We start from the raw sequence: 12,086 nt of genomic DNA, 5'->3' as shown, positions 1-12,086 counted from the left end.
CAATGAAGGAGCAGCGAGGAGTGTTTGTGCAAACGCATTAGAGAGAAAAACCACAGCATTAATAATAAGTGGCGTTACTCTGTTTTATCATGTTACATCTGCAGTAGCTAATGGTCAGAAGTTCTTAAGGGGGAATTTCTTTTTACTTTTATTAGCCTTAAGACGCTTTTAAAGCCTTCGCCCCGATGGGCTGTAAGAGTAATGAATCGTACCCTTGGCGTGATGTTAGGATTCAGCGCCATGCAGCGTTTGCAGGTGTGAGGAGATGAATATTGTTCTGCCGATGAGCTTCCTTGTTAGCGTAGGCTTTTTGAAAAGGCTTCGCTGAAGTGTCTTGCCATAAAATTAGGCTTTGATCATACCCATTTGCTGTTAATGAATCCAGATGGGTTAGCAGCAACTGGATTGTACCTCTCTGATAGTACGTGCGTTGCCTTTCATTTCCTCGCACGGACTCGCAGAAGATCCTGTGTTGCCCCAGCTAACGAATCCAGCTGTATTAACGTGGCCTCATGCATCCTAATACATGGTGCCCCTAGAGACACAGGCAGATGTGTCAGGATTGCTCTACAAAAGGTTCACATGTTACAGAAAAATAGCCCCTACGTGTCTGGTGCCGTCTTCTTTCATATGGTAATCGCCCTTTTTTTGGTTTTTTTTTTGGTTTTTTTTTAAAGTCACGCAAGGAGCTTAGTATTCCTGTTAAATCAAAAGACTTTATTCTAAAATCCAGATATTGGCAGGAGTTTAGCTGTGGCTTTAGTGTTGTAGAGAGGAGAAAAAAAATCGGAGAAACTATGTAAACACCAGCAATGTTTTCTCTTTTAACATGCAACCATTTGAATTTTAAGCTGTTTAGATTGTTTCCTCAGAGATTGAGTCACTTGGTAAAGGAGAAAGAGGGCAGATTGAGCCCAGGACTGATTCCTCTTCAGGTGTTGCATGTCCAACTCGTGGAATTCGCTGTGACCGGAGGTTGCATGGAAGGGCAGATCCTTCCCCTTGTAAGCCAGGACAGAGCAGTGAATACCGCGGGTCTGGTGAAAATCTCACCTAAAAGTCGCCAGTGAAATACCGGTGGAAAATGAAAGCTGTGATTAGCCATGCAAAGAGAATAATTTATTGTGTTTTCCAGGTTGCCACGTGAGTCAGGACGGATTTTTTTTGTTTCCTTTGCATAAATGTTAACTGTAAGGACCAGGTATAGACAGCCTCCAGGAGGAGACTGTTGGATTTGGGTTGAAGCTGCACGACAAATTCTGTATTCTCCAGGGATGCCGTCAGGGATGGTTTTGTCAGCAGCTTAGAGAGTCGCTTCTTCCTCTGATGAGAGACGATAACTGGCCAAATGGGCGCCTTTTAGCCATTTAGGTGCAAAGCGAACCGAGTTCTGCTCAATCCCCTTGCACCGATTTTAGTCTTTGTCTCAGCTGAGCAGCTGTGGGCAGCACCTGCAGGTTGAGGCACAGCAACACCTTAAAGAGCTCCAATACAATGAAGCAGTGATTACGCCTTGTCTCTAGTCCACCGGATTGGATCAGTAAAATTTCCCCAAATTACAAGGCAGTTTTCAGACCGCGCTTCTCAGCCCAATGGATGTGATTCGGCCCTGAGTTTTTGCCCAAGGGAAAGGTGCCAGATTGATGTCCTGTTTTGGTGGGATTGGGTGGGATTTCGCCCATCGCTCAGGTGTGACTGAGAGGTGCTGGGTGATGCTACCAAAGAGCTTGGGCTACATCTGAAGGCTGAATACAACTAACGAGCTGTGTTCAAACCTCGTAGGCCATCCGTATTAAACCAACAGTTGTTGCTATCGCCATTTGCTCCATGCCATCACCCTGTTCATTCACCTGTGATGACTCCCAGCTGCAGGCTCTTTAACATTGGTTGTTCTGCTCTTCATGCATCCCACCCAGAGTGGGATTGAATATTTATGAAAGTAAAGGTAATTGCAAGACTAGGAAAAGCAGTGTGAAAAAGAGCATCTGAGAGAGAGCGATGCCAAATTGCGTTTGTGTTGAAGGAAAATAATCCCAAATTGTAGCTAATAGAAATAAGAATGGTTAATTCCCGTGATTTGCTTAAGAGCAAACTTGATAAGGTACAGCTGAGGAAAAGTTTTTCATCCAAGTGCAGTAGTGAGCCAAGGACATAGCAGGCATAGCACAGTCGGTGACTAAGCCTTCCCTTAAACCCCCCTGCTGCCCCCTTGCTAAGCAATAATCTATGCTCTGAATGAGGATTGGTTTTTGAATTCTTTTTTTTTTTTTTTTTTTAACCGAATCAGGTTCAAGTAGGTGAGTAGAATCAATTCCTATCACTCATGGGTAAATATGGAGGAGCAGGATTATGGATCAGGGTGATGCTGCTGCACTTTAATTTGGAAATCAATGCAGAAAAGGAAGTTGGGCTTGTGGGGATATTGCAGACACTGTGATTTTGGTTCTGATGAGATTTTACTCTGCAAACAACTGAGTGACTAACTGCTCTTCCCGCCCTGATTCATACAGAGAAAGGGCTAAATTAATCCTTGATGCAGCTCTCTTGAAGTCTGTGGAGCTTCCCCTGGTATAACTGGAGCCCAGAATGTCTCAGAGCAACCACGGCTCACAAATGCTTCAGTCTCCTTCTTTGCCTTTGTGCATAGCTCAGAAATAACACTTTATTTTCACCTCGTCTATGATTAATTCAATTTGTATCAGCCTGGGATTTTGGTAACCTTCCTTCTGTATTGTTCACAGCAATGGAATTAAATGCACCAGGCAGTGTTAAAAATACAAACCACACCAAGTCTCACCTTGGGGTGCATCAGAGCTCCCCAGATTTGTAAGGGCTCTGTAAATCTGTGATGTTAGCAGATACAGAGTACCTCCTTCTCCTGCAGGTTGTCTGTATTTGGTCATCTGCATGGCATGGAGCAGCATTTTTTTTTAGGTTTGCAAACCTGCCCTGCTGTCCAGATGATTGCAGTATGCCGTCTCTCCTAACAGAAGGACTGTACAGCATTGCCTAAACCTCAGCTGCGAGCAAGGCTGGGATTTCCGAGGAGAAGGGTGGTTGTCCCCAGTGCGCACAATTTGTACAAACTTGAGCAGTGGGCCTGATCCCTAATCTTTAGAATACCCTAAAATCTGCAGGTCCAGAATTACTGGTCAGGCTATCTGAAATGCTCAGGGTTCGCAACTCCTACCAGAGCTAAAGGGAACCACAGGTTCTCAGTTCCTCTAAAAATCACACTTTTTGAATGTTGAGGTTTAGTAAACGATCTCCAACTTGAATATCAGCCTGCAGAACATGAAGGACTCGGTGAGCTCTGCGAGGCTTGAGCTACTGGCTCGAAAGAGCCAAACGATTTCAAACCTGATAATCAAATTTCTAAGGCATCTCCTTCCATCTTGCACGATTTCTACTTTTTCCTCTTTCATGCTGTTTTAGAGCACTCATAGCCTGGAGTGCTCCAGGATCTGCTCAGAGCCAGGAGAATCAGCTGTCCAGTTGCATCTGTGACGCTGATTAACAGGACGTAAGGAGGCTGAATAAAATACACGCCGAACTCACTATTCATACTTGTGCTTTTTTTTTTTTTTTTGATTATCAGTGTGCACGTGTAAATTCTGAATGAGGCCAATGAGCAATTGTTTTGCTGATCATTTTTATGATGTAGTTTCTTGCCTACTGACGATTGCAATTAGAATCTGGCGTTCGTTAGCTAAAGCTCTCTAAACAGCCTTTAGGCAGTGGTGAGTTTGGGACAGTCCGCATGCTCTGCAACCTGTAGCTTGGGGTGTTCTTCAACCCTTTATCAGTCATATATTTAGTTTATCGCAGTAGTGTGAAAATAGTGTGTCGTCATTCTGTCTTGGTGTCTTTCTTTTGCAGAGTACGGTAATTGTGGAGAAGACTGTTCAAGACCTTATGAACCTGATGCATGACTTGAGCGCCTATTCAGATCAGTTCCTCAACATGGTGTGCGTGAAACTCCAGGAGTACAAGGACACCTGCACTGTTGCCTACAGGTACATGAACTAGCCGTGCTCACGAAGTGAAGCAAATCAGTCACCTCTATTTCATCACGTGCGGGGGCGGGGGCGGGGGGGGGAGATGGGAGATGGGAGGGATTTAGAGGAGGAAGGAAGGCTTAGAAACCCATGTGTGCTGGAGATGCTGCTGTTGGACTTCTGCTATTTTAAAACGACTAGGAAGGAATTACTTCTAGGAATCATCTCTTCTGGTTGGTCAAGAAAATTTCTCTACAGATGGGAAAGAAATCTGAAATAATGGTCATTGGCATATCAACAATTCTGGCTCCCCAGTGACTTCGTACACTTCGCACTGTGGTTTGTGCTCTTTCACTGTGGATGAAGGTGGTCGTAGAGCTTAGAAACCACATGGCCTTTCTCTTAATCTTGCAAAAGTGATCTCGGCTTGGAGATGGAGAGCATAAGGTGTCATCTTTAATATAAATATCTGTATATAGCAGTAAAGCAAGTCAGATCATTCAAAGTGAGTATTCTCAAGAGATTTAGGGAAAAAAACCAGCTATATTTTAGTTAATTGTACTGAGATTTGGGCATTTGAATCTCGTGGCAATGTAGGAACTCTTAACCACAACACACTGTATAGACAGACTGGATTTTATGGGACTTTCCTAAAACCTTTCTTTCAAAGGGGTCATGAAACGTGCTCCATTCTGGGCTGTCTGTTTTCATCAGCGTTTTTGGGGGCCCTATCTCTAACTGCTTCCTGGACGATAGTGTAGCAGCTAAACGGAGCGTGGTCCCCGTGGGCACAGGGTTGCCATGCAGGGAGCTGGGGTTTGATTCCTTCGGGTGCTTCCTTTGTCAGAGGTTTCCTGGGTGACTTTCGGTAAATAACTTCTTCTCTGAACGTCTCAGTTGCCCGTCTGTTAAATGGCCCTCCCTGGAGAAAGGAGCCGTGAGCGTGTCCCCACCACAGGGATAAATACTTGGAATGAAAGACACTAGAGATGCTGCAGTAATGTGGGCTCTAATAGCTTCTGTACATAATTGCCTTTAAGAGCTAATTTAGGCTGGTGATAGTAGGGGAAGCTGAAGAAGGCCCTTGTGTTTTTTGACCAATAGCTTTAAGAAGTTATTCCCTATTGCCTGATTTCATTCAGAAGAAGCTTTGTCTGTTGAGTGGCTGCATGTGGGATCGTTGTTGTTATTAATAACAACAACAATAGCAGTGAGCACCTATATGGGGTAAACGTTGTCTGAAAGCTCCTGTAATTTGGTAGCTGTGTGTGTGCTGTTGTCCAAAACGTTCGTATTTTATATGAAACTTTACTGACTGGAACCAAACAGTAGATGTAATTTCTTTGGCTTGAACTTAAAGGTCCTTCCTTCCTTCCTTTCCTGATACCATTCCTGGCTTTGGCACCTGCTGAGGAGTAATTAGGGCAGCCCTAATTTGGCAATACCCTGATTACAGCAGGAGGAAAAACAGGAAATGTTCTAGTTTTCCTGCTAGCAAATGACTGACTGAAATAGAAATCTATATCCATTTCAAATGATTCAGAGCAACATAGCAGAGACAGGAGCAATTCTGCAACCTCATCCATAAGGTAGTTGTGCCCTCTGCAGGGATCTCCTGTGCTGGCACAGCTCTGCGTGCTCTTGCCCTCCGGACCACAGTTTTCCTTTGGGGTTTTGGAAGGACAAATCCTCAACTGTCCTCGTATTGATAAAGCAAGTGGAAGGATGATGGTTTACAGCTGCCTAAAATCAGAGTAAAGCTCCGTAGAGCGCTGGCCGGGCTGAGGCAGTGATCCGAAGCTGTTGGTGCATCCACTCTCTCTTGGGCACGCGCAGGGTGATAGGTACCATCATCACTTCTGGAATCCCAGCACGACCCTCGCGTGAGCTGGGCTGCTCCAATGGGCTGGAACAAACGGTGGGATGTCGAGAGAGCGACAGTTTGGGAAGCCAGAGGGACGGTTTGTGCAAGGTCCGTGCCTGGCGTTCGGTCCTTCCCTGCGTGCGGTTTCCTGAAGGAGAACATGAGCTAATGTGGATTAAAAATGTTCAAGTACGGACTCCTCAAAGCACGAGTGTTTTATTCAGAGTTCTTTACAGCACAGATAGCCCTAAGGAATTCACATCTGAGCTTTTTCATGTTTGATTTCCATTTTGCTCTGATTTTTGTCGTGAATACAAAGAAACTAACGGGACTGGATGTGAATGGATTAGATATTTATATAAATAGTAAGTATGAGTTTTCATGTTTTAATGGATGGCGAATTTTGGAAACAAGTTTAATCTGAGCTAGGTGAGCTCTCTCCAGCAAATTAAATGTTTGTAAGAAGTGCAGTCTCAGGTTGACACACGTTATTTGCAGATGTGGATTGTGTTTTCCAAATAGTTCCGGTGGGCCAAGGCGAAGGGGGAATTAAAATGAAAACCAAAATGGGAGATAGAGCCACAAAACCTCCTGCTGTGTCGGCAGTGCTTTTCTGAAGTCTGAGGCTGTCCATCCCACATCTAGCTGCTTTGGCAAATTTCTGTGAAACCGTCTCTACTCGTGAGTTAAGCTGGTAGAGTTAAAGCATTTTTATTAGGCTTTGGGAGGTACTAGAAGACAATATGGGGAGTCTTTGGGGCAGGGGAAAATCTAACCGGTTGAAGGTATCTGCCCTTAATATGAGTCTTTTCTTTTTAGTTTCTCACCACCACTCTTCTCAGACAAACCTTGCTGTCCTCAGCTCTGAAGCTAAACTGTTTCCATATCCTTCTACAACAATTTATCCCATGTTTAATTATGGTCACAGTAAAGTTGTGTGTTCATATTTAGCTGTCCAGCTTTAAGCTCTGTCCTGTATGTCTATCACCTTTCTGTTGTTCTTTCTTCACCCTCTCTCCCTTGAACAACCATCGTTTTGCAATCTGAAGAGCCTGAATTAAGGGACCAGTCACTAGTTACTCTCTCTAGTCTGCAAAAAGAGATGAACATCTCGAGAGAGTGATTCAGCTTTATTAAAATCTGGCTAAACTCTCTGGAGGTACCCAGTTCTCTCCATCAGCTCTGAAGACAACTTGCAGTGACTGGCCTGCTAGCTTAAGTGTCTCTGCTAAATTTGTTCGGGGGGGGGGGGGGGTTAAACTGGGCCTACATTTCTCCAAACATTGCCATAAAAAGAAATTATGGTTCTTGCTTTCCAGCTAGCAAAATACAACTAAGCCGCCTTTTATAGATAAGGAAATGAGGGGCAGATAAATTCATCCAAGGTGCCATGGGGGTGTGCAGTCACCTGGGATTTCCTGAGTCCCAGGGAAGTGCCCTTGCCACTTAGTTCAGTACTGTTATTGGCATCTTCCCCTTTCTCACATTCTCTCTTTGATCTGTGAGTTGTCTTTTTGGCTCTCAAAGCTTTTTGGGGCAGGGATCTGTCCTCCTCAGGCCATAAAGTACCTGGCCCAGGTTGAGCACCTGCTCTTAAACTCTAACCGATATGAGCAAACCTCACCAAGGAGACGTTACCTTGAAGAGAAAAAATGGTTCTTGAATACATTTGGCACACAGCCACAGAGTCCAGTTACCCCTCTGGCCCCCGGGTGTTTTTCTAACAAAAAGTCTTGGCCGTGTCCGGGGTTGGGCTCGCTGTTTGGGATGGGCAGTGGAACTGGGACTGCTACTGCTGGCAGATGTTTGATGACCAAAACTTGCTGAGTGGTGGAGGGGACAACCATCACCTGTGCAAGCATTACACCTTTTCCGTCTCTTCTCCTGGGAGCTGGGTGCCACCAGCCCCGCAGATGGCACTTTCCATGGCCTGTTGAGCTGTGAATTAATGAGTAGCTTATGGCACTGGTGGTAACAAGTTACCTTGTTACAGTGGCAGGAATGATTACAAAGGGCTTGGGAGGGGAGGGGGAAGGTGTTTGAAAGGAAGCATTGTGAGCTATGCTAAAACATGTCATCGTGTCTTGCGATAATTCACTTGAGGACCTGAATTAGACTGACATTGATAGAAAGTTACAGAGGCTGGAGACTGAATGAGGTGTCGTGCAACAACGGGTCATGAAAAGGGAGGGTGTAACTGATGGAGAAAGCTGGGTGTCTGTTGGCTCTGGTGCAGATCGGGGTATGTTCCACCCTCTTTAACGTCTTCATTAACAAGGAGGTGGTTGGAGTAAAACCAGCAACATCAGTAAAAATCAGGAGACGTCACTCTATGGAGTGCCATTCTATCTAATCAGGAGATGTCATTCTATGGGAAAGAATGGGAAAATAATTCAAAGGGACCCATTTGGTTCGAAGCAGTGTCTCAGCATTGATTAAATCCAACTCCCTATTGATATCAGAAAATTCTGCTTAGAGCCCCGGGGGCATATGGTCCGGTGCATGACCTATCATTGAGAACCAAGAAAGGAGGGAACAACGTGAGTTAGGCTCTTGGAAAACGATGACTCTGGAAAAGCAAGGACACTCTAAGCTCAGTCTGAGTTTGCAATTTGTTATAGCAGCAAAACAGCCTCCCCTTTCTCCTCCCTTGACACCCACTCCAAAAAGCAATAGGATTTTGGGGGGCAACAGATATTAAGGGTCATAAAACAGGGAGGTAGCTCTGTCCTCTACATCTCATCAGAAGACTCCCAAAGATGACATTCATTCCTAGGCTTCTGAAGGGCTGTCGTAAGTCTGTAAGTAACTGAAGAGTGTCAACAGTAAGAGCAGGAGGCTGCTGTAGGGAAAATTACCAGGAATAAGAGGAAGAAACTAAGTAAAATGTAGGCACACTATCAGGATTTTTTTTTTTTTTTGTCCAAGAGTTGTGTTTGCTCAACTGTGAAATAGACTCCCAAGGGAAGGAAACTATTACTGTAGTCATTTAAATCTGGACTGGACAAAGCACTGGCTAATACAGTCTATGGAACAGTTGTCCTGCCTCAGCAGAGAAATGGCCAAAAATCATCTAATTCTTTTTTTCTGTCTCATATGTCAAAGATTCTGGTGAAGTTTTTTTTCTTTTCTTTTTTTTTTCCTTTTTTTCTTCGTTTTCACGAGGGTGTTGGGTAGAGCCTTCCTTGTCATAAATGGAAAAGCACTGAGTTCCTAATAGCAGCAGATGCCGAGGTCTTCGGTGACTGGAAACAAAACCCATTTTTTTTGTTTGTGGCAGATTGAACATGAAATTTAAAGATAAGTAAAATTCATATGTAAGTGTATGTGACAAATTCATTTTCACAAATAGCGTGTACTTACTGAGCAGAAGTTGTTTTCTTGGTGGTGGGTGAAAGGAATGATAGGTTGCTCAGCGCTGGCGGGAAAAGAAATAATTTGCTCTATTTCAAGAGAGATCAGTGTTGATTCGTGTCTCAATGCCATTTTCACTGTTCCTTTTTGAACCTCGTATACTCTGTGTGTTGTTACTTTTATTTCTGTTTATTGACCGCAACATACCTTTCAGGAAATTTAAAATGAGACCGGTTAATCCACATAACCGCTTATAAAGGTACAGGGTCTTTATTGTGGTCTTTCATGACCCTTCCCAAATGAATGCTATTGACTGATCTGAGACTGATTTGCCATATGCACCATACTGGCTTGGATGCAGAAGCAGTACGGCCGCACTCTGTGCAGCCCTGGAGAGAGCTCCGCAGGTTGCAGATTGCGCTGGCACGGACTGAATGAGCACAGATAAATCCATACTGCATTATCCAGCAACTCCAATTCTCAGTTAAAAGATCCAGCATCAAGTCTCTGTCTCTTTTTGAAGGACAGAGCGTCTGTCCTTATTGGAGAAACCAGTTCTTCTTCAACGGTAGTTACAGAAATAGATCCGTCTCGCATTTACACCTCTGCAGCCCCTTCCATTGTAGGACACAGCAAATATGGATTACTTCTAGATGCCTTGTAGCCTTGTGAGCAGTGGGTGCTGGGTGTTTAAGGGGTAAATGCACGTCTGGAGTCTTGTCTGTGTTCTCACATAGTAGAAGGTGATGTCTTGTAGAGCATGGAGATCTTGATTCTGTTGTTAATCTGCAGCTAAGCATCTCCATAGGAAGAGGACCGTCTGAGACCTTGTCTTTTTGATACTTCCTTTATCAAGTCACACAGCGCTGTTTTATATGGAGATTTCGTTATGTTTCCATTTAAATGGGCATTAAAAGAGTGAGACCCCGTGGCGCATCAGAGCGGGCAGCACCATCCTCTTAACTCTGACCGGTGTGTGCAGGTGACCTCTGCTTCCTCTTGTGCTGGAGAACCAGTCCAGTTGGTCACCATGCAAGGACTTTGTAGAAGAGCAGAGACACAGAGAGCATCTGAAAGTCTTGCCAGAGAAGGCAGTTGGGGGCAGGATTTAGAAGGAAATGCCTGTATCCTTGACTGCTACTTGCCTTTTTTAAGAGGTAGAAAGGTACTTCCCAGATCCTCGCAGTCTACTGAATAACCAAGAGGGGGAGAGCACTTTCCCCGTCAGCTCACCAGCACCCCAGTGAAATAGGTAACGTTGCCGAGGAGCGTGCTGTGTGCACTGATGGTTGTTCATGAGCAATTCTGACACAAAAAATACGCAGCTAATTGACTCCTCCAAATACAGCATCCGTTTTGTCTCCTGGAGTTGCCAGTGAGGATTTCAGATTAGTTACACTGCCAAAAATATTAAGTGGGGAAAGTCTTCATAACTGGAATGTGCTGTGGTCTTTGATTCCGTTTTACCCGTACATATGACTCAGCTGAAATCTCTGTTATTAGATGTTTTGGATGACTGGAGAGAAGATCGAGGACCCTTCATGTCCTTGCATTGCTTCAGATGTCCTCTCCAAGCAGGGACAGCTGGTGTGCATGGATTTGGTGGCTTCCACCCAGACCTTGCTGGGCAGGTTTCCAGATTGCAGTCACAATGCAATTGGCAGAGGCTGGCAGGCTCAACTGAGATTGCAGAGAGCGAATGAGCCATAGAGAAACTACCTTCTCTCTCTCCTACATACAGAATCACCTCCTCTGTTGTGATTGAGAGTGAAATGATTTCAAGGGAAGGGAGAATCTGGCCCTTTATCCCTGCAGGGACGACCTAACAAAGGTACATCAAGAGAGGTGACAAATTTATAGCGCATCCATCCACATTGCCCTGCCTCACACAGCAGCTTACGTTCTTTGTTGGATTCCTGTTTGGACCCATTGATTACTGCTCTGTGCTTTGCACATTTGTATGTGACGGATTTTATTGAATCCATAGTCATTGAATCCAAATTCGATTTTATTGAATTCCATAGTCATGGAATCACATGACGCGAACAATTTGCCTTGCACTAATGTGATTGTTGCTGATTTCCCCTAGGAGCATCGTGCAGTCAGACGAAAAGCTGGTTATCAGCGCATCTTGGGCTAAGGATGATGATATTAGCAGGCTCCTGAAATCTCTGCCCAACTGGAGCAACATGGCTCAGCCCAAGCAATTGAGACCCAAGAGAGAGGAAGAGGAAGACTTTATAAGGTAAACTGTTTTATAGTGTAAGTTGTAAAAGGGTTTTGGAGCGCATTAACAATGGTGGTAAGACCTGCTGGAAACAAAATAATTCTGGTGTTTGTGTAGTTGTTGTGTATGAGAAGGTGTTGAGACATGTGGTCTCTCCTTCAGTAATGTAATAAAGCCTGAGCCCCTGTGCCATAACGCTATGATTTTTAAAGGCAGGCACCAGTTTTGCTGAACTGAAAACTTACTGTCGAAAGAATTTGTGTGTTGCCTGGATTCAGTTCTCTTGACTGTTACAAGAAATCACTGGGAAAATGTGTTGTTTCTGGGATGTTTCTGGACTGTTGCTTATCAGTGTCTGTCCCATCATGGATTGGGAGATAAACCTGCCTGAAGTTCTCTGTCCTTCAAGAGAAAGGAGAGAGTGGAGCTGCTTCTCTGATCTGGCAAGGAGCGAGGCCATGGTTCAGTACGGACGTTCCAGTGGCATTGCCAGCTTGCTACTTTCCTGCCCTTACTGCTTATTCCTACTCGCTCTGTTGTTCAGACGCGGCTTTTTGAAGAATTGTGACGTGAACGTGGTCAGGGAAGTGGGTGGGGCGGTAGGAGAAAAAAAAAGAATAATTTTTAATTCAGGCAGTTCCTT

At 44.6% G+C, this 12,086-nt stretch overlaps 1 protein-coding gene across 1 annotated transcript in view; it reads left to right on the top strand.

The window, feature by feature from the left end:
* EXOC4 (exocyst complex component 4) overlaps positions 1-12,086 on the top strand; it is a 396,906-nt gene that overhangs the window by 310,980 nt on the left and 73,840 nt on the right. The window contains exons 12-13 of the mRNA XM_068953333.1: positions 3,880-4,016; positions 11,306-11,461. Of these exons, the coding sequence (XP_068809434.1) occupies positions 3,880-4,016; positions 11,306-11,461 (293 nt within the window). The remainder of the gene's footprint in view (positions 1-3,879; positions 4,017-11,305; positions 11,462-12,086) is intronic.

This window comes from Struthio camelus, chromosome 1 (genome assembly GCF_040807025.1).
Source record: "Struthio camelus isolate bStrCam1 chromosome 1, bStrCam1.hap1, whole genome shotgun sequence".
NCBI classification, from domain to species: Eukaryota; Metazoa; Chordata; class Aves; order Struthioniformes; family Struthionidae; genus Struthio; species Struthio camelus.
The sequence above is the reverse complement of the archived record's forward strand: the minus strand, read 5'-3'. Positions and strand labels throughout refer to the sequence as shown.